This window comes from Poromitra crassiceps, assembly GCF_964638095.1.
Source record: "Poromitra crassiceps genome assembly, chromosome: 23".
NCBI classification, from domain to species: domain Eukaryota; kingdom Metazoa; phylum Chordata; class Actinopteri; order Beryciformes; family Melamphaidae; genus Poromitra; species Poromitra crassiceps.
The window spans coordinates 14,334,409-14,355,727 of record NC_139639.1 but is presented as its reverse complement, the minus strand read 5'-3'; the positions used below and the strand labels follow the sequence as shown (position 1 = coordinate 14,355,727).

General features: G+C 44.4%; 3 protein-coding genes across 3 annotated transcripts; 2 read left to right on the top strand and 1 right to left on the bottom strand.

The window, feature by feature from the left end:
• Positions 1-4,613: 4,613 nt before the first annotated feature.
• LOC310797041 (transcription factor Sox-14) lies at positions 4,614-5,306 on the top strand (the record flags this gene model as incomplete). The annotated part of the gene is made up of 1 exon (XM_083659316.1): positions 4,614-5,306. One exon carries the CDS (start codon positions 4,614-4,616, stop codon positions 5,304-5,306), a length of 693 nt encoding a protein of 230 aa, XP_083515442.1.
• Positions 5,307-7,027: 1,721 nt separating this feature from the next.
• Positions 7,028-10,273, top strand: cldn18 (claudin 18; the record flags this gene model as incomplete). The annotated part of the gene is made up of 5 exons (XM_083659317.1): positions 7,028-7,247; positions 8,855-9,019; positions 9,313-9,469; positions 9,861-9,974; positions 10,137-10,273. The coding sequence occupies 5 exons, from the start codon at positions 7,028-7,030 to the stop codon at positions 10,225-10,227; spliced, it is 747 nt and encodes a 248-aa protein (XP_083515443.1). The 3' UTR covers positions 10,228-10,273.
• Positions 10,274-11,857: 1,584 nt separating this feature from the next.
• On the bottom strand, positions 11,858-20,993 carry selenof (selenoprotein F). The gene is made up of 5 exons (XM_083659328.1): positions 20,934-20,993; positions 19,619-19,789; positions 13,484-13,547; positions 12,886-12,935; positions 11,858-12,641 (listed from the first exon to the last, which is right to left on the bottom strand). Exons 1-5 carry the CDS (start codon positions 20,979-20,981, stop codon positions 12,510-12,512), a joined length of 465 nt encoding a protein of 154 aa, XP_083515454.1. The 5' UTR covers positions 20,982-20,993; the 3' UTR covers positions 11,858-12,509.
• Positions 20,994-21,319: the final 326 nt, after the last annotated feature.

The following is a 21,319-nucleotide window of genomic DNA, read 5'->3' as shown; positions in this document are numbered from 1 at the left end:
GCCGAGCGACAAGCCCATCCCTCTCTCTCTCTCTCTCTGTCTCTCTCTGTGTCTCTCTCCCCCTCTCTCTCTCTCTCAACCCCCCCTCAGGATTGAAGCTATCTGCCACAGAGCCAAAGCATATTCCACCATCAATGTGTCAGGGAAAAAGCTATTAAAACCGCTTTACTTTTCCTAAGTATCATGAGAATAAGTACAAGATTTAGTGAAATCCCCCCCAGAGCCAGGAAAATCATGGGGATTTTCCCCCTGAAATGTTTCCTAATGGACCGCTCAGAAGTGTCAGAAACTCTTGTCAGACTTGAACAGGTTTTTTTTTCTTTCTCTTTCTTCTTCTTCTTTTTCTCGAGTCTTGCACCACTTTGGATTTCTATGTATTTATAGGGAACTGAAATGACAACATTTAAAGTATGGATGCTTCTGAACTTTTCATATGATCACATAGGATGTGGAGCAACTAACAAACACATTGAACAGTATACAATAGCAGGGTTTCAATGTAGACTTTATGGGGTTAAGAGAAAACTGAATTTCTGATTTCTGCCTGATTTTCACAATCAGCAATAAAGGAGAAGTGTCTGTAAAAAGAAGCTGAAGATGGAGTGAAAAGGTCTTGGGCCTGTAGCACATCACGCCTTTCTCCATCAGGAATGAGGTTTACCACGATGTGCAGCAAAGCACAACAAATTGATCTGGTAAGTTGTAGTGAAGCAAGCTGTACATACTGTAGATAAGGGCATAGGCCTGAGAGACCTGAGCAGAGGGCCCATTTCCATATGTGGACCTTGGCTTTGCTTTTATCACGTCTGCCTCTTCAGCCTCGCATCACGATCTTATCAGAGTCTGTCCGGAGAGTCTGGGAACTTGTATTTGCGTGTCAATAATTCATTTTCTCTCACTCCTCTGCTCTCTGCTTGACCGTGGATAATCCAACAGAACAGAACAGAGATAACATGAGGAGAACGGCCGCTCCAGCCACCAATACACATCATCAAAATGTAGGCGATCTGAGTGAGAGGCATCCAACCAAGTCCCATTCAAAATGTTTTTACAATACCTACATAATGTAGATGAAGGGGACATTTGCAGACATATCTTAGGGCCTATAGACCAAAATTCTGGGCCTTTTGTGTGTGCAGTGGGCTGACCTGAGAGCTGCAGGAGAAGTCTGTGGCTTGTCCAGCATTCTTCTATGCAGACAAAGTGAAGGTAGTTCCTCGTTCCTTCTTTCAAAAATGGGATAGATAAGAGATGATATGCAATTATAATATATAATCCATCAAGGATTCAATCTACTGTAAGTTAATTTTTTAATATAACACAACACTGGACATGCTTCAGGTTCAGTGACACTCAGAGAAACAATGGCATAATGTAATCTGTGATTTTGGCAAACAGCGAGGCCAATAACTTTTCAATTAATCAATAAGGTGAATTTATATTAAACATCAGCATTTTTTTAACCATAGTATAGAGTTGAGCTGATAGATTCCTTTCTTGTCCGACAGAAGTTGGCACGCTCCCTAAACCTGTCTCCTCCTTCATTTCCTTTTCACCCCCAGGTCTTTCTGTACCTGTCAATTTCTTTCTACAGTGTGACTCCTTAATCCACCTGAGTGCATGGAGGACAGTTTTGACATAAGAAGAAAAGATAGACTCCTAAAGAGAGGACCAGTATCTTTAGAGCCCGGGGGGGATAACCGGATTACGATGGCCATTTTGTGCTGCTGGCAGTTTTTCTTATTACCCGTCTCACCCCCCCTCCTCCTGCTCATCTCTCCAGAGTTGAAACGGCGCCCTTTCTTAGAAGTCACACCAAACACTGACTTGTACACAAAAAGACTCTCTAGTGACTAGAGCGGCGCTTCTCAACCTTTTCAGAGTCAGCGCCCGCTTGAAAATCTCCAAAATGTTCACGGTCCACATCTGACCGTAAACAGTACGGAGGACAAATAAAGGAGCTGTCCATCAGCACCACAAAGAAACCAGGAACTGGCTGCAATAGGCTAATTAACAAATACTTGATTGATGATAATGTTACGAAAATGACTTACAATACCTTCCTGGCCCACCAGTGGGCCCCGACCCACAGTTTGGGAATGGAGTCGAGAACAGACTGGCTACTAGAGTCTAGTCTACAAAGCCCACACTCTGTTTCCTCCGAATCAAACTGCTGAAAGCTTTACCCAGAAATAAAACAAACTTGACCAACCATGGTATCCAACAGCTTTACAAGAGATGGCTTAAAGGGACAGTTCACCCAAAAATGAAAATTCTGTCATCATCTCCTTGCCCTCATGCCAGTTGAAACACGGGTGAAGTTTGTTCATAACACACATGGAAGTTGCCACCACAACAAGAGAGAACAGCTCTCCATTGACTCCAGTTGTACTGTACTGAAGTCAAGTTTCAAGTCAAGTTTATTTGTATAGCCCTAATTCACAAGCATGTCCCAGAGGGCTTCACAGAGAATATGTCTAGCTAAATCTAGCTGACACAACGATAACAGTAATAATAATAATACATAAACGACCAAGTCAATGGGGACCTGTTCTCTCTGGAGCTGTGCTGGGAACCTCTCTGTGTGGTATATGGACAAACGTCACCTGTGTTTCAACTGGCATGAGGGTGAGTAGATGATGACGGAATTTTCATTTTTGGGCGAACTGTCCCTTTAAATACAATTGCCATAATGTGCTCATGCCATCCATCATGTAATCCATCTCTCATGTTGTCGTGCCTTGGACACTCTTTCTCCTCACTGTTGAAAACGCTGTGGAAGTAATCATCTGCTCTGTGTGGCGTCTGCAGGCCTGCACCCACAGCACACTAGATAAGGGCACAGAGAGCAACCTGAACCCACAGCACACTAGATAAGGGCACAGAGAGCAACCTGCACCCACAGCACACTAGATAAGGGCACAGAGAGCAGACAGATCAACTATCTGACCCCTGCTGGCAGCCGGTTTACCCCCCCAGGCCGTTTGACCCAAAGGAACACAGCTTGCCTCCCCAAAAAAGCTTTTTGAAAGCGTCTTATCGTCTCCACCACTGACGCGATGTGCGCCACTGGATCTTTTATGTCCATTTATTTTGCGTTTGAAGAGGCCATTGCTGAATGAAATAAAGGCCTCCTCCTCGCAGGTATCCTGATCTCTAACCAGAGCCAGCAGCAGCGGCTCCAGCTCACTGCCACAGGTCCGTCTGCAGAGAAACACATCATGCTTTTCTGTCATGGTAATAATCCTTTTAGGTGGCTTTGTGAAGGCCGAGGGGCTTCCACTTACACATAGACACCCAACCAACTGCACCCAGAAAGACAATTCACTCTCCTAAAATGAACACCTTAGCTGAAGTAATCTATTAGATAATCCCCTCCGTCATTAATTTATAAATATCGTCTGGACAGACAGACCAGTGCACACGTGTAATGTATAAGTTGGCTGCTTATTATTATGACAATGCGATTCAGGTATTTCTCTATCAATGTCATTTCAATAACAGTCAGATAAGATGGTCAAAATATATATTTGATCAGATAAGGGATATAATTATGAAAACTCTAACAATCAATGGAGTCACCCAGGCCCAGTGAATTATGGCTGTGATTAGTATTGATTTTGTTGCCTATGAAGTGATGGATGAGGGAGAGGCGAGCCACTCATACACATAGGCTGCAGTATTAGGAAAATGACACGGCATGGCCAAGAATGTCTGTGGCTTTCTGTGTTCAACTGGTCAGTTTTGTTGGTAAACTGAGAAATTAAAACTTGAGGGTGATTATGCAATGCATCAAAGATTGGGAATCAGATTTGAACCTGCAGCAACAGACGACGTCAAAGCCCACATGCCCACACACATGCATGCCACAGGCTTAATTTGTGCTTTAATTCTGTCCAATAAATTGGCTGAGCAGCACTAAAACATGCAGTCCATTCCTCTCCGATCCAATAAATTCAACTTGTGAAGTTCATCATTGAGCAAATGAGGCATGTGATTATAACAGGACCATGGACCGCTGCAGGCAAAGTGGCTTATAGATCAACATTTGAATTCCTAAAGATTTTTTAGTTTGCTTATTTTTATATTTCTATGTGCTACATGTTGCTATCTTCATTTTTTTGTTGTTCCATGCGTGCCTTGTTGGAGAGGAGGGGGGGAGGGAGGGGGCAGGGGGGGAGGCTATTCCTCAGATATGTTGTTGCCTACAGTTACTTTTTGTGAAGGGATTAGTGCTCCCTCTCACTCCCATTGGCTTGGCCCGGCGTGACAGTGGAGTGGTGATGTGTGGCTGACATGCCCGCACCATCACATAACAAGCTTCCAACTTGCTCTGTGTGACTCCCATTCATGCGCCCTCGCTTTGCACTTCGGTGCCTTTTCTTTTCCACTTTGTGTAAATGCCTCCAAGTCCTTTTGGAATACAAGGCTTGAAATGTTTTCCTAACAAAGACCATTTAAGTGAATCTGTCTTTGAGACTTGCTTGACCGCCGGTGCGCCACCTTTCCTTTTACGCACGACGCAGGAGCATGAGCCTCTTGGAGAGGTGAACACTCACTCAGAACAGGTTTGCTGAGTGTTTTTTGGTGTATTGTCGTGTCGTGTTTTGGAAATGGCAAAACCTTTAGATCACATCAAGAGACCCATGAACGCCTTCATGGTGTGGTCCCGAGGCCAGAGGCGAAAGATGGCCCAGGAGAACCCAAAGATGCACAACTCCGAAATCAGCAAGAGACTCGGCGCGCAGTGGAAGCTGCTCTCTGACCCCGAGAAGCGTCCGTACATCGACGAGGCCAAGCGGCTGCGCGCTCAGCACATGCACGAGCACCCGGACTACAAGTACCGACCCCGGCGCAAGCCCAAGAACTTACTGAAGAGGGACCGCTTCGTGTTCCCGCTGCCTGCCTCTCTGCTCGGGGACGCAGCCGAGCACCTGAAAGGATTTTCCCTGGACTCTTATGAGAAAGCCCGAGCCCTCCTCGCTCCCGTGTCCGCGTCATACTCGCTCTTGGACCCGGTCGGTCAGTTCAGCACCGGAGCTGTCCAGCACACACTGGCCGCCAGCGCCTTGCCCTACAGCGCGCACACGTTTGGATACCAGACTGGAGGGATTGGGGGCTTGGCTTGTCCCGGACAGCACACCCACACCCACCCGCCCCCCTCCAATCCGGGCTATATGGTTCCGTGTAGCTGCAGCGCATGGTCTGCAGCCAGTTTACAGCCTCAGGTAGCCTATATTCTGTTCCCGGGCGGCGTGGCCAGGGCGGGCATAGACGCGTACACCTCGCCCAGCTCAAGTGTGTGACGCTGCTAAATACGAACTTGGACGTTTTGAACAGGCACGGTCACGATGGAAAAGGGTTTTGCGCACAAGGAGGCTTGCTTTGTTTATGTCGAATATGGTAATATCCTGTATAAGAACTACAATAATCCTATAATAGCCTATTTTAGAATGATACTATACAAATGTCACAGCAAAAGTGTAGACTCTATAAAGGAAACCTGCAAAACAAGAGTCATCAGTGTTTGAAGAAAATGAGTTAATTCTAATTTTGCACTGTTAGGTTCATCTTATTGGGACAGTATGTAAACATGTTTTATTTTTTAACTGAGATTGGAAATAATAAATTGGTCAATTAAAGGTATGTACGAGTCTCTTTTTTGTGTAGGCTATATCAATACACTGAATTTTGTACAAGTCCGTTTTTATGAATGAATCAGTTGGTGCTTGTTTTGTGTGAACATGTCAAAGTGAAGTTGTTCTTGCTACAAATCAAACCATCATCAAATACCAGTCCAATACCAATCTGATTATGTATTCATTGTATAGGCTAGCTACACAAAAGTAAAAGACAAAGCAAAAAATAATACAAAAGTCTATCAACTGCGGAAAACATTGATAAATGCAGCAACCTTAAAATGTGTAAGCCTATCGTCACAAGTTTTTCAGTGTATCATGTGTGTGCATGTGTGCTTGTGAGAGGGAGAGAGTGAAAGAGAGAGGGAGACTTGAGATAAGAGAAGAATAGAAACTTCTCTCCTCCCCAACTGTTGACAAAGCGATAAGGTGGAGAGAAGTTTGAATCATGGAAATAAAATCAGGTGTTTGTTCCATAGGTCATAAGAGGGAATGAGTCTTCACCCTGAAACTGCCTTAGTCTTGGTGTAAGTGTGTGTAAGGCATGACATCATGTGTGGACATGAAGTGTATTCATCAGTCTTATAGTGAAATAATGAAGTCGATGCAGTTAATGATTCATCAATTTGCTGGGCCCCCTGGGATGCCCTCAAGGACTCCTGGTGATCCCCGGACCCCATGTTGAGAGCCACTGCTTTAAGTGACTGTAAAGTCGACATGGTCTTGTAACTTGACCGCTGATCACAGTATCCATCACTTTATGAGCCCAGAGGACTCTTGACCTGAGCGAAACACTGCTGCTGCTCTGTAGCTGACCTTTGACCTCTGACATCTCTGTGGAGGAGGAAAGTCAAAAATGTGTGTTTTCCATCCTCATTCTAAATTAATCTGTCCCGCCTCATACTCACCCACCAACCGCTGGTGGTGGTTTTACATAGAGTCCTATGGGGTCTCAGTGATTCACTTTCCCGTATTTACATTTACACTCTTAACAGTTCGTTCTCATGAAAGGTGCCATGCAGGCGCGCCTATCGTGACTGTGTCCACACCTCTCAACACAACCAGGAGCGTGCACGTGAACATGATGAGCGTGCACATGGGGCAGCCCAGCCCATGCTGCCGTATCACCAACAGGGCGAAACCCGACTGCCCCCACCCAACGCACCATCACTGCCACCACCTCATCAACTCCACACGCCACTTTGCCCGCGCACTCACACACCTCGTCACCTGTGGTCCGCCTTTACTTACTAAACTCATTCACACATACAGCTATTCTGAGAGTATTTAGTCTCTTAATTATTTTTTAAACTGAGCTCACACCGCCTTGCAGAGACACACACACCCCGGGCACACATATTTCCTAACGTCCTGAGGAGGAGACGACAATGGCGCCTGCGGTTCTCCAGATTGGTGGATTCATTCTAGGTGTGATCGGTGCAGCGGCCCTCATCGCCGCCACCGCCATGAACAAGTGGAGCGTCAAGGACAGGCAGGGGGACCTGGTGGCGTCCGTTTACACCTACAAGGGTCTCTGGCAGGACTGTGAGACCACTTCCTCGGGCCTCACAGAGTGCCGGCCCATGTACGGCCTGCTGGGCTTTTCAGGTAGGAGCACAGTTGACCTCCAAAAATAATTTGCATTGTTGTCCCTCACAGGATCCTGTAGTTCAAGTCAATATATGAATGTGAATACTTGTCTCAGAAGGTTAGAAAGTGCAGGATCAAGGCTCTAATCTTGAGACAAAGCATGGAGCTGCTCCATTGACAATGAATGGGACACTGGCTTTATTGAACCAAGAGTGTTTGCTTGACAGTTTACATCCAAATGAGTTTCATTTCATTATTGTCCTAATAATTACAAGCCATTAAATATGGCCATATTACTGCAAAATCACCCAGGCGACATTGCTATGTCCAGAGATGGTCTCCTATTCGCTGTCAACAGATAGACGCAATGTGGTTTTTCCTTTGTCGATATTACCAAGAGATCCTTGACTGTCTCACTTGTAGTTTCACTTGTAGTTTTAGCCCAGATTGTTAAATGCTAAATGAACATCATAGGAATAATGAGGAGGCATACTTTTTTTTATTATTCTTCAGCACAGAGGTTAGTAGCAAAATATAGACGTGTATACCTTCTTCATTACAGGTGAGGAGACAAGAGGTTTTTAAGGTGCAGAGTTGAGGCTCATTGTTCAGTGGGATTTGGTGTGTGCGATGATGTCGATGTGTCACCAACATGGCAGCTCAACTCCTCTCATCTTTCATTCCCCTCTATTGTGATGATGATTGGCTTTGGCTTTAATAAAAGAGATTAAAAAACAACAAGTTTGATCGAGTGCAAAATGCATTTTGGGCAAATTTCTTATGGGGTTAAAAGCTTTCAGGCAGAGAAACAGACTTTATGTATTCGACTAGCATAGCGTTTATTTGGCTTGAAAAACTTATAATAGAGACATGGAGGGGTGTTGTTACAGTTCTGGGGGAGCATCCCCCTTTTAAACCTAACAATACAGTCATTTTGGATGTGTGAGTAGTTCCTCTCATAAAGGATGTCTGATCAGATTATTGTCCACAAGAGGAGGCCAAGAGCAGAAAGCACGTCTCCTCAGTAGAACTAAACCTTATAAGCCCCCCCCCAATTAACAGCTTACATTTTTTTATTGTTGATGCCAGGTTTTTTTTTTCTCCAGAGCATTATTTGAAATCACTCTTGTTCTCAGTTTCTGTCCTCTTTCCTCGAACTGTTGTTCAGGACAGGTGTCAAGCCCGCTCCTATCAGTATTGACACTAGCAGCGGTGCGTTCTGGTCACCGTAATGGACAGCCAGGCCAAAAGGCTTAGTCAACAACACGCTTATCAGAAACAGAACAAACAAGACGCAAAGGGCAGGTTCAAATAGCACACCCAGGAGAATACACGCCACATTGTTATATTGAATACATTTGATGAACATCATCTTCTGTGGAAGATTTTTTTTTTTTTTTTTTTATCTTGTGACATAACAGTACAATATAAATTATGTTCTTCAGTCATGCAACCATAGTCATTAAAGCATATTGGTACTCTATTCAAATGGACCCATCACTAATAGACCCACAACCCATTGTTGGTCCAGTGGAAGTACCAAACCATCCAGTAGTTTGGTAAGATTGTCAAATCCAATGTCTCTACACACACATGACATGGTGTATTTGTGCTCTATTCCCTAGGCAGCTTCCAGGCTGTGCGTGCCCTAATGGTCGTGGGTTCGGTGCTGAGTAGCCTTGGGGCGCTGCTATCAACTTTCTCCTTGAAGTGCCTCTCCATGAACAGCATGGCAGACACCTCCAAGGCCAAGATGAGCCTCACCGCGGGCATCATGTTCATCATTGCCGGTAAAACACTGCTGCCGTATCTTCTAGGAAGTATTGCAGCTTTCACTTCCCTTGTGAGTCAGTCAGATGTGACAACATGTGCATTTTGTCACTATTGGCTGACGCAGACAAGCTTCCTCAAAGGTTTTGTACCACTAGATATGAGTCAGTTCCTTCCGGAAGTAGGCTACTAGTTTACTTGTATTTAACCTCATTTTATGAGATTAAATAAAAAATGAAATAAGTCATTTTGAGTTCATCTGTTTGTCACCCATACCTTCAATTTATATTTCTCTCCCTCCCTCCCTCCGTAGGCATATGTGGCATTGCGGGAGCTTCTGTCTATGCCAATCAGATCGTGGCGAGTTTCCAGATGACCACCTATAACCCCAACTATGGAGGAGGCTACCAAGGAGGAATGATGGGGCAGGGAATGGGAGGAATGGGAGGTGGAATGGGAATGCTGCCCAGGTAGGATATATAGCATAGCATCTTGTTTTGCTCATATTCCCATTTCTCAGTATGTAAGAATGGGGTTCAATAAATCATAATAGTTTTTCTGTAGCAATGGCATAAAAACAATTGTTGTTTATTCACAAAGCAGTGGCTATCAAGGAGTTGAAATGAGAACCAAATCTCATTAGTCTTTCTTGGCATCTGGGATAACAGATAACAGATGATCTCCTCTTCTCACCTTCCACACTGTTTCGGTCTCCGTTATCTCCACTCCTCTAGTGAGTGTATTTTGAGATAGAGGCAAGGGCACACCGGATAAAAGCAGCTTTTCAACCACAAGGGTTTTTTAGCTGGGCTCATTATCCTACTTGAGTGACTTGTGGTGCTTCTCTCTCGTCACCGTCAGGTACACATTTGGCCCGGCGCTGTTCGTAGCCTGGATCGGAGGGGCTGTCCTGGTGGTGGGCGGCATCCTGAAATCTCTGGCTTTCAGGGCAATAATGCAAGATGAGAAACCAAGGTGAGTCCCACACATAGTGATGAGTCCTTCATCAGCTCCATCTTCCAAATGTAGACCGTTCTGTTCTGCAACCTCAAATAACACAGTCACTGATTTTGGAGCATTTGGCTTGGCAGAGGAAGAGAATTGTTCTTAATCCGCGTGTTGCCTCTTGCTTTTCAGCTACCCGGGGGTGGTTTACAAGCCTCAGTCCCACAGCAAACCTGATGATGATCACCACTCAGTGGGCAAGAGAGACCAGAAATATGTTTAACTCCTGTCACTCACTGTTTTGAGTCCGGGTTGGGGGTCAATTCATGGATGAACTCAATTCTAATTCAGCTGAGGGATTGCGATTTGGAAAGGGGGTGGGGTACAGGAAACAGCATTGGAATTGAATTGGAAATTTCATGAATTTTAATATTCTGTTTCCTGTCATTCCAATTCCAATTCCAATTCTGTTTCCTTTGAGCTGGGTGAAATTCCAATTCCTACTCCAGGAACTGAATTGGAATTGACCAGGCCCAAACCCTGCTTTGAGTTGACCAGTTTGCTCAGGCATGTTGCTTTTGTCTTTTCATACAGTATGCTTGGCAGGCTAGAGGCTTGTAGATTGTCTCATGTGCCTGCATGGAGCCATGCATTTAAAACCATACTATCCTCCTATGGGATTCAGTTATAGAACAGTTTTCATGTCTTCACCACTAGGCCTATACTCAACAATTAGGACAGGTCAAATAATAAAATAGTTTTCACAAGCACGTTTAGCTTATTTATGAATGTTCAGCTACTGTAACTGGAGCTTTGTTTTTTACTCTACGTTTTGTAAAATCATTTTATTTGTATGTGCTAAAAAAAAATAACCTTGATTTGTCACGTTTGTGTGAAGTAAAGCTCTGAATGTAATTACTTCAATGAAAAGTACAGTTGCTGATTTCTGACCTGAAAGTAATCAGTTCTTGTTTTTTTCACTTTAGGTCCTGAAGTGTGTATTTTTGTGCCCCCAAATTTTGTAAATGCACCAATTTTCTTTTAGAGGGGTAGGGGGCAAAAGTTGATGCTTTAGGACCCACATATAGGCTACATGCGTTAACAGATTTGCTGAAGGCCATTCCCTATACCAATGTACAGTATATGGGTTACGTGTGGTTAAGTGCAGCTAAGCTAACCTTTAGACTTTCTCAACACACACTGTAAAATCAGGAGCTATAGCTGCAATAGGCTCAGGAAAGCTAAATGTGATCAAAGTCTTTGTATTCAGCTCCTTTAAAACATGCTGCATCCCCTATATAAAGGGAACCGAAGCAGTAGTCAAATGGTTTTCAGTTATTCTTATCTTTGAAAGGAGAAGTCCTGCTAGGGAGAGAGAGGGGCTAACTGTTTTATTTGTAGAGGTAAGTTCAGCACACTAAAAAGATGGCCAAATTATGTTCTACAGGTTTGGAACATGACGTTTGGGGGGTTGGGAAGAATGCAATTAAAAAATTCCATGATAAAATCGGCTCTAGATATTGTTGTAATATATCTTTTCCTTTTTTTATATATTGAGTTCACTTTGTGGTAATGTGATGACATAATCCAAGGATTACATGAACAGTTACAACCCAACAGTGACTAATCTGTTTTGTAACTTGCAAAGCCAATGACTGTACTTTATATAGTAGATACAGTCATGGTGTGCCAAACAATTTGCAATACTATTTCAGTCCACTAGATGTCATGTCAGGCATGCATTATACAGGTTTGGGTTCAAATTTCAAATCAATCTGAGCTGATGGTAGGACTCACACACAGCAGTTGTCAGTAAGAAGATAGCCCCATTACAAAAGTGCTTCATGTAATCGTACATGTATTTGTGCCTGAGAAGTTCTATGAAATAAAATAACACATTTCAATACTAGAAAGACCATGAGAGACTTTGTTTATTGTTGCATATTTACCCCCACCTCACACGCTCCAAAACAAGCATCCAAAAATGAATCCAAAAATGAATCGAGTTTCTCTCCAAAGCGGAATGTACGCAGAAGCACAAATGCACATCAAACCTCACATCCCAAAAACTGGTTTACTGTGAGGTCTTCACTAACGTGTGCCTCAGCAGAGACATCCGCGCTGGAGAGACACTAGGATCCACTCACTCCAAGTATAAATCCCTTCGCTGACAATGTTGAGCATTATAAAAAAATAATTATACAAAGGATATCAGACAAACAGAGGGGGGAGGGAGAAATGTCCAAACGTAGAAAAAAAAAATAGACTGGTAAACAATGTGTAGGTATGATCTATAGACTTTCGCCCTTATGGAAACAATTTCAACTAAGATTCGTCTGTAATGTTGATCATCAATTCAGATTTTGTCATTATGCCATTTTACATTCTTGTAGATGCTATGATTTGGTCAAGTCTAAACAAGAAGTTTTTTGATTTTCTGATAGAAAAACAGTCGCGTAATATAAGGCAGTCTTTTAACTACCAACTATCAAGTCTGAGCTGCATACAAATTGGTAGATATTTAACTGGAAAAAAATGAAAAGAGAAAAAAAATGATTCAAGTGTCTATATCCGGGCTAATTTCTCGCCAAGGAATTCCTCCACGCTGTCTGTGTTCCACTTGAGGATGCTGAGTTCTTCAGCGATGTTCCCGTTATCGTCCAAAAGCTTGAGTACAGGATCTGAGCCTCGCACGTACTGAAGACAAGTGTGGGAAAGAGAGAGGTGTGGGGCGTTACATGCTGTCCTAAACACTGCTGACAGAATGAGAAATACTGATTTAACATTTTTGTGATTCGCTTGATTTCATTATGGCTGATAAAAACAATCAGATTCCTCACAACGACATCACATTCTTTTGTATTTTTCTCCCAGAGGAATGACCTTATACAGTGATGCGTCTCATTAGGAGATCATCAACAACATAATTCATCGGCATTACCTTGATTTGAAGGCCCTTGAACATCTTCGGCTTGTCACTCCTGACAAAAGCTGAAGAGATAAAGAGCACGGGTGAGACAAAAATGTCGACATATTATTGCAGCTGGTAATGAATCAGTCAATTAACCTTTCTATTTCGGGAACCCGCAGCGGGCCCTAATTAGTGACAACTGTTAATCCTCCAGAGTATGAAGCTTTAATTGGAGGAAGAGGAGAAGACAGGTGAGAACGCACGGTGGCTAACAGCTGAAGTCAACAAATGACGGCCATATGGCAGCGACCCACCGGGCTCCAGCGTTCTGCCCCCATGTGGAGGCCGGCTGCAAGAACAACGTCAACGTAACCCGACACTGAATTAACCAAATGTTGCGCCGAACAGAGGCGGGTGGTCCAGACCCAAGACACAGGAAATGAGCGTTTGGGAAAAGGACATTTGACTGCTACAGCAGCTAGCCCTCAGGCGGCTGCCGACCCCTTAACCACTGACTTCAAAGGATGCATTTTTGATATATGACCACCGAGTAAGACAAAAGCACAAGCTCATTTTGAGGAAAGCCAACGTCACAAAACCAGATCAATTTATAATCAAAGTAACTCACCTTGGACTTGAGGGAACCTCCCCAATTTTCATCCACAGACCTCGAGGATGGCCCCAGGGTAGAGCTGTGTGCAGACAAACACATTGGCAGCGGGTCAGAAGCAGTCTGGTGCCGTGGTACCGCGCCAGGGCTCTGTGTAGCGCCAGGGCTCACAAGTTCAATTCCCACTGAGTGCCAACGATACTACAAAAAGGCAAACGCCATTATGATAAAACTATATTCGAGTACAAACTAGATGTTCCAAGAACTGACGCCCATTTGTTATCCAGACGACTTCTGTGAACAACTGTCACAAATTTCTACAACCACCTACTGACGCCGACTGTTCTTTTTTTTTTACACACATCAATGCCCGCACACGCAGAGAGAGACAGAAGGGCCGTCTGGTGGTGGTGGGACGCCGCCTGGCCTGGAGGAGTCATTTGATGCAGGCGGTCTGATTCATAAACGTGTCCAGGCGACTCCTTGGGGGTCATTAAACAAGTGAGGCGGTGCATATGGAGCAGGCCTGACTGATGGGCGTTTGTGCAGGGCGACGTTGTAATCAAACCTCGAGCAGCGATATACAATAAGTTAGCGGAAATTGGAGTGTCGCGGCAGTATTTCAAGGCCGCGCCCTGCTGCTCGCCCGTTAACTGGGGAGGAGAGAGAGTGTGGTGGTAAATGGCCTGGTTGGTCGGCTGGTTCACGCAGCAAATTAAATTACGCATGCAAAAAGCTACGATCACTTCCTCCTCCCCCTCCTCTCTCTCGCTAAAACAATCAAGCGCGGCAGAAATTACATTTTCATGCTTTTCATTTTACCACACGTGATGGATCGGAGCGAGATCACAGCTCTGCTATAAGCGATTAGTTAGCTGGTCACCCTGCTTATCAATGAACTCAAAAGCTTTAGAAAAATATTCTTTCCTCAATAGTTTCCATGTAGTGTCTTTAGCCTGTTGTATGAAGCAATCTTGCAGGTAGAGGCAGTGAGTAACTATGATCACCAGAGCCAAAAAAAAAAGGGTGAGGGGGATTTTTTCTTTTTAATCTGGTTGACTCCGACACGGAACAAGAAACACCAAGTCCTCCTGACAAAACCAACACGTTCTGCTGCTGAAATTTGATCAGGGTCACAATCAGATATAATGTACTGTATGTACTATGGAACCATAATGATGGCTTCAAATGCCAAACGCTTTTGAAGTATTTCCTTTTCAATTATCCATTCCCTGAACGAGGATTATTCTCGATCATTCGATCTACCTCCGCACATTTAACACAAACAACCGCCTCCGAACAACATTTCTGGGAAAGCTTCAGATGGGGAATATTGCTGCGTGGATTTAGCCCTGAAGAGCAAGCCTGTCATGTTATTGTGTGACTGCACACATCTCTTCGACTCACAGGAAGGTTGGCCTGCCCCCCCCCCCCCCCCCCCCCCCCCCCCCCCGGGGGACAGAGCCCCGCCCCTGGCGGCGCTGCTCGGGCTCGCCACGCGTGCTTTGTAGCGTTGTAAAATTGACTAACCGAAATGTCCTCTCGTGCTCAGTGAATCTTAATAAATCGACGAGGCCGCTCAATAAGCCATTTCGCACGGGGATTTAATGACACGGCAGTGATGTCAATTGCGAGGCTGAAAAGGAATTCTCCAGGCAGATAATTGTTGCTGTCTGCCGGAGAGCGTGCGCTTAGTGACACCGGCCTTTCAAAGCTGCTCTCCTCAGAGAGCAGCTGGAGACAGGTAATTGCTCTTCCAAGTGACATTTTCACTCCAACTGTGCGGCGGGAGAATAGGCCTGTCTCCTCTCCAAAGTGTCTGTCTGAAACAGAGTTATCATCAAGAAGTTTAATGAGCTGTCCGCTACACTTTTCAAGGTGCCGTTGCTAGGATACCGCACCGCGCGCTCATCAAGGGAAATTACACTATTTTTCCACTCGCACTTGAGCCAACTTTTTTGCCTGTCGCAGCGCGGCGGGGAGGGACTCCTCTTGTCGCAGGGCAGCGGGGGGACTCCTCTTGGATTTGCAGAAATGGCCAATTCAACAATAACACCTCTTCACTGCTCACAGAGAGGTTGTTACTGCTAAAATTACACACGTCGACCCCCCCCCCCGGGGAGCATCAATTAGGAGAGGTACCAGAATACACATTTAGCCGCACAAGATCTAACACTCCCTCGAGCGAAAATAATTCATGTTAAGTTGTATTTCACCTTTATGGCGATATTTGATTTGAGTGTTAGTAAATTCTGATTCTGATTATTTACTTTTTATATGATTATATTTCTCTGTTGTTTAATACAAGGCATTCAAATGCATTTAATTAATTACCTAATTGCACCTTCTTTTACAGTATATACTGTATTTTGTACAGTATATTCATTCACCTTATGTTCCAACACAGGGGTCAGCCAGTTACTTCCTATTGTGTTTACACTTCCTGTAACAGTGCAGTACTAGTGAGCAGGTAAAACAGACGGTGTTTTGAACAGGAAGTCATAACACAATTGGGTCAAGTGGGCGGGGCTACATAAGGTGAATACTATATAGGTAATATATTAAATGTTTACCATTCATGCCAATAAACCATATTTTAATTTGGGAGAGGTTTAGGGTTAGCGAGAGACAGACGCACAGCTAAAAACAGACCGACAAAGACAGTGTGTGTTGTGACTGTGAGAGTGTATGTGTGTGTGTGTGTGTGTGTAAGAGTGAGTGAGTGAGTGAGTGAGTGAGTGAGTGTGTGTGTGTGTGTGTGTGTGTGTGTGTGTGTGTGTGTGTGTGAGTGAGTGTGTGTGTGTGTGTGTGTGTGTGTGTGTGTGTGTGTGTGTGTGTGTGTGTGTGTGTGAGTTTGTGTGTGTGTTTGAGTGAGTGAATGTGTGTAGCAGGCAGCCAAGCAGTCAACGCACAGCTGCTTTATTACATTATGCAAACACCGTGTCAAGACACCTGGCGACAGCTAGGCTAAAGCTAAGCTGTTTATAGTAGCCATTCTGTGGTGTAGGACACGATCCTGTCTGACAGGGAAGTCTGAGTGGTACTACTACAACCCGCTACGTAGCCTGACTTCTGTCAAGCTACAACAAATGAATTAACGAGAGACACCACACACCACACACACAACCTCAAGTAACCACAATTCAAAAGCTGTCTGTTGGGCATCACCAGACCTCTGTATTTTTCGCATGTTGTCATGAAAGTAATGGTAACAATCAGTGCCTTCCATGTTAGCATCCTATTAGATGTAGTGTTGTTAAACTTGTGTCTGGTTACTCTTAACACTGCTCTTTTCACTAACGCCTACCACTTGTAAGGTCTTCACAACTTGTTCCACTCACAGAATTAAGCCTTACAGTTACTATTCCTCCAATTCTTTCTCTGGTGTCGTCAAGTCAATGCTTTCTTGTTCTCCATTGTTATCCTGCACTGGAGAGATAGTTTAAATATCAAAATTACCCAAATCTGCTCACCTATGAAGTGACCTCTGTTGTTCTATACCATGCAAGCCTCCATTTCTTCACCCCCACATGATTGGCTAGGCTATATCTAATCTTGGTAATGTCGTAGGCTACTCCTTTGCAGCTAGCCCATCTTTAGATCTTTAGGCAAGTTTTTAGTTTGTCCACCCTGAGACGAGGATCCAACTTCCTAAAACCAGTTTCTACCTTTCGGCCCAACAATAGCCACTTTCAGACATGAACTCTGGACTATGTCAGTTGAATCGGACGTTCGCTGGAGTTGTCCTTTCATACAACAGGCAATTGTCCATGTCATTTGTTTTCACAGGAGGACATCCTCTGTGTGGTTTAGCCAAGGGGTAGCGCCTGTGTAGAGAGTGCAGGGGGGCAGGGCATGACGCAGTAGAAAGTGTTGCGGAAATTAATTTTTTTTTATGTGAGACAGACTTTCAATTAGGTTTTTCAATGTAGACTCCATCAGACATTTTTTCAGAAAGCTATTCATCTCCACTACATGAAAAACCTTCAACGCATTATTCTGGCGATAGGGTTAGAAAATGTAGACTAAAGCTTGCCAGTGTTGTTTAAAAAGTGAACTGCCAAAAAGCGGCCGGGGTAACGTTAAGTTAAACGAGGAACAGCTGATTTGACAGCAAGGTTGACAAGTGGCATTCAAGTCATATCTGACCCATTTTCAATTTATTTCTCCCCACAAAAGTTATTGCTCAGATATATAGCCTAATGCAACTGTCATCTCCTTGTTGAATTTTCACGATTCAAGACAGGCAGACCGGGAGGAAAAGAAACGTTTTCTCTTCCAAATAATCCAGCCACGTAACTACATTACATTACATTACGTCATTTGGCAGACGCTTTTATCCAAAGCGACTTACAATAACACATTTTTGTCAGCAATAGAGCAATCAACTATGGAGCACAGTCTATGACAACTACAACTTCTGAAGGAACAGTGGTACAAGTTTAGTTTAGGTTAGTAGTTTTTTTTTGTTTTTTTAGAAAGAGAGAGAAGGTAGGTAACTAACTAAAGGTAACTATCCTTCATGAAATGAAACTGCACGGGAATAAGCGCAAACATGAATGGTTTGTAAAAGTGCCATTTAATATAATGGGACGCGCAACAGAATAAACACCAACATCATCAACATGCCCACTCGCTCGCTCGCTCCGGACAATATACTGTAAACATGACACTGCACTAGGGGCGCGGGTGGTTAGGATCTGTTTGCACTAGGGGCGCGGGTGGTTAGGATCTGTTTGCACTAGGGGCGCGGGTGGTTAGGATCTCTTTGCACTAGGGGCGCGGGTGGTTAGGATCTGTTTGCACTAGGGGCGCGGGTGGTTAGGATCTGTTTGCACTAGGGGCGCGGGTGGTTAGGATCTGTTTGCACTAGAGGCGCGGGTGGTTAGGATCTGTTTGCAGTAGGGGCGCGGGTGGTTAGGATCTGTTTGCACTAGGGGCGCGGGTGGTTAAGATCTGTTTGCACTAGGGGCGCGGGTGGTTAGGATCTGTTTGCACTAGGGGCGCGGGTGTTTAGGATCTGTTTGCACTAGGGGCGCGGGTGGTTAGGATCTGTTTGCACTAGGGGTGCGGGTGTTTAGGATCTGTTTGCACTAGGGGTGCGGGTGTTTAGGATCTGTTTGCACTAGAGGTGCGGGTGTTTAGGATCTGTTTGCACTAGGGGTGCAGGTGTTTAGGATCTGTTTGCACTAGGGGTGCAGGTGTTTAGGATCTGTTTGCACTAGGGGTGCAGGTGTTTAGGATCTGTTTGCACTAGAGGTGCGGGTGTTTAGGATCTGTTTGCACTAGGGGTGCGGGTGGTTAGGATCTGTTTGCACTAGGGGTGCAGGTGTTTAGGATCTGTTTGCACTAGGGGTGCAGGTGTTTAGGATCTGTTTGCACGGGCGTGCGCTCAAAACGGACAATTGTGTTCACACATAAACCCCATCTGAATAGTCTGGATATCTTCGGGAGTTCAATGCATGTCTGAAAAGGACTAATGACTAGTGTCTGCCTAGAAAAGGGGGTAGGCAACCTGCAGCTCTGGAGCCGCATGCATCTATATAGCTCCTCTCCAGTGGCATTGACAAAATATTATAAGGACATGATGAATCACGTTTTTTTTTTTTACATTTTGATTGTCGTTTATCATTGTTGTAGGCCCTAAAGTGATTCTTACATTTTCCAATTGTAAAAATGTGTAGCCTATTCACCGAATAAAAGCAACATGTTTTAACATTTCAGGAAAGCGCCGCTCACGAATGGTGAATACATGAAAGAAGAACCATTAAAATATCACAGCATCAATTCTCAGACTTCAAAAACAAAACTGAGATAGTTCCGAAAATTAAAGAGATGCCCCTCTCCGCAAAGAGTCAGACTGGCAGAGACAGGGCCATAAAAATGGCAACAAACATCAGCAGTCAGCAAATCGAGGACATCAATTCAGCTCCAGCATACTTAATTGCCTGCGATGAGTCAAGCTCATTTAGACCTATTAGTAACGTTGATAGGCTAATTTAGACGACCTAATCGGCTGTGTTACCTTCATTAAAAGACTCTAATATGTTTTGCGGCTCCAGACAGATTTTTTTTCTTCCAAAAACGGTTCTTCCGATAGTAAACGTTGCTGGCCCCTGGCCACCCATCCCAGGAGCTCTGTTGACCCCCTACCTTGCGTGCCTCCATCTGGGCCTCCTGCTGGCAGCACTGCCGGCAGACGGGCTGGAGCTGGGTGAGGCTGAACTCCCCCAGCAGCTCACAGGAGCTGCACAGCAGGGAGCTGCTGGAGAAGCCCACGTCCCTGCATGTCTCCGACGACAGGTCAGTTGCGTACACCGACAGCTGGGGAGAGGGTTGAAAACGGTCGCTTTTACAAAAGGCTTGTTCAGTTCAGTTCTTTTAAGCAGAAATATGAGAAGGACAAAGGAACAGGAAGTAAGTCATATAAATGCCTGAAACTGGGAATCGACTTTCAGATGAATTGTGTTAAACTAGGGATGCACGTAAACTGTGATGGACAACAACTCGTTATAAAGTTTCCTCTTAAGTATATTACTTTGTGGTGATTCTAGTGCAATGCTGAGAACTTCCTTGTATTGCATTACAAATGTATGATCAATTTTTAATGGCCCGTAACAACAGAGTAGCAATGAGATTGTGCTGTCTGGTAGGAACCTGGATCAATCATATCTTTTAGTCACAAGTTGGTTTCAGTGTGTGTTGAGTGCATCATATTACACTTTCTATTATTGCATCTAATGTTATCCATCCAATGCTTTCTCATCCTGGTTCACAGTCATTCACATCACGGTTAGACCAACAACTTTAACTGTATTATGATTAAAAGCTGCCCCAACAGTGCCATGGATGGATCACTGTGAAGACTCAGCTGATGTTGCCGGTGTCATGCCGAGTTTTGCACCCCCGCCGAGAATTGCATCCCCACCACATTTCGGGTCTGTTTTAACTTAAAAACAGGGGTGCAAATCTCGGCAGGTACAAACCGCCGAAACTGAGGCGGGGGTGCAAAACTCGGCATGACACCGGCCTGGCAGATACTTTGTTTTGTCATAATGATGTCCTATCCATGGACACGAAAGCTAATAAGTCGATGAAATAATAAACTGGTATATTTAATATCTATTATGTTTTGCTATCTGTTATTTTACGCACTCAGCTGTTACGACTGACGAGCTAAAGTGAACCGTGTAGCTCCGGCAAAACACAGTTTTCAGCAAAAGTGTCCGTTTGCAAATAATGTAACGATTGATTGTAAAACATTACATGTTGTGAAATTTGATGATGACAAGCCACGTCATTCAAGCTACCAGGAAAGCAGGATGCGGCTTGGCTGTAAGCGGAATGCGGCTGACAAAACTGCATGTACGTTATAGGTAATCGATTTGTCGTCAACCATTAAGCTTACTACTGATAATCAATAATCTGTAGAGCGGTGGGTATTGTTATGCGACGTTTATAAACTCACCGATTGTACGAGTGACAGAAGCCACAGGATATACACCTCTCCCGACATCTTGCAGACTGCTTTGTTAGGGGAAAACCAGAGGACCCATTTACTGAGGAGAAGGGCTGCCGCGTCGCGCCTGACTGTTCAATGTAACATGGACGATACGTTTCTTCACGAACTCGTCTCTCTAGCGCACGAAAATACAAATTTCTACCTTTTGTATGTACTATTTTCTACAAGTTTGAGTCAAAAGGCTCATTCGGAGCGTTACATTTGCTTTTATGTGTTTGCATAAAACACGGCCACCTCGTTATTTTTCTTCTTCGACTGCGTGTTGTCCGCCAATTCATGATCGACTCCAATCCAAGGAGGAACACCGCCCCCTGCTGTTTAGTTTAGGCCTG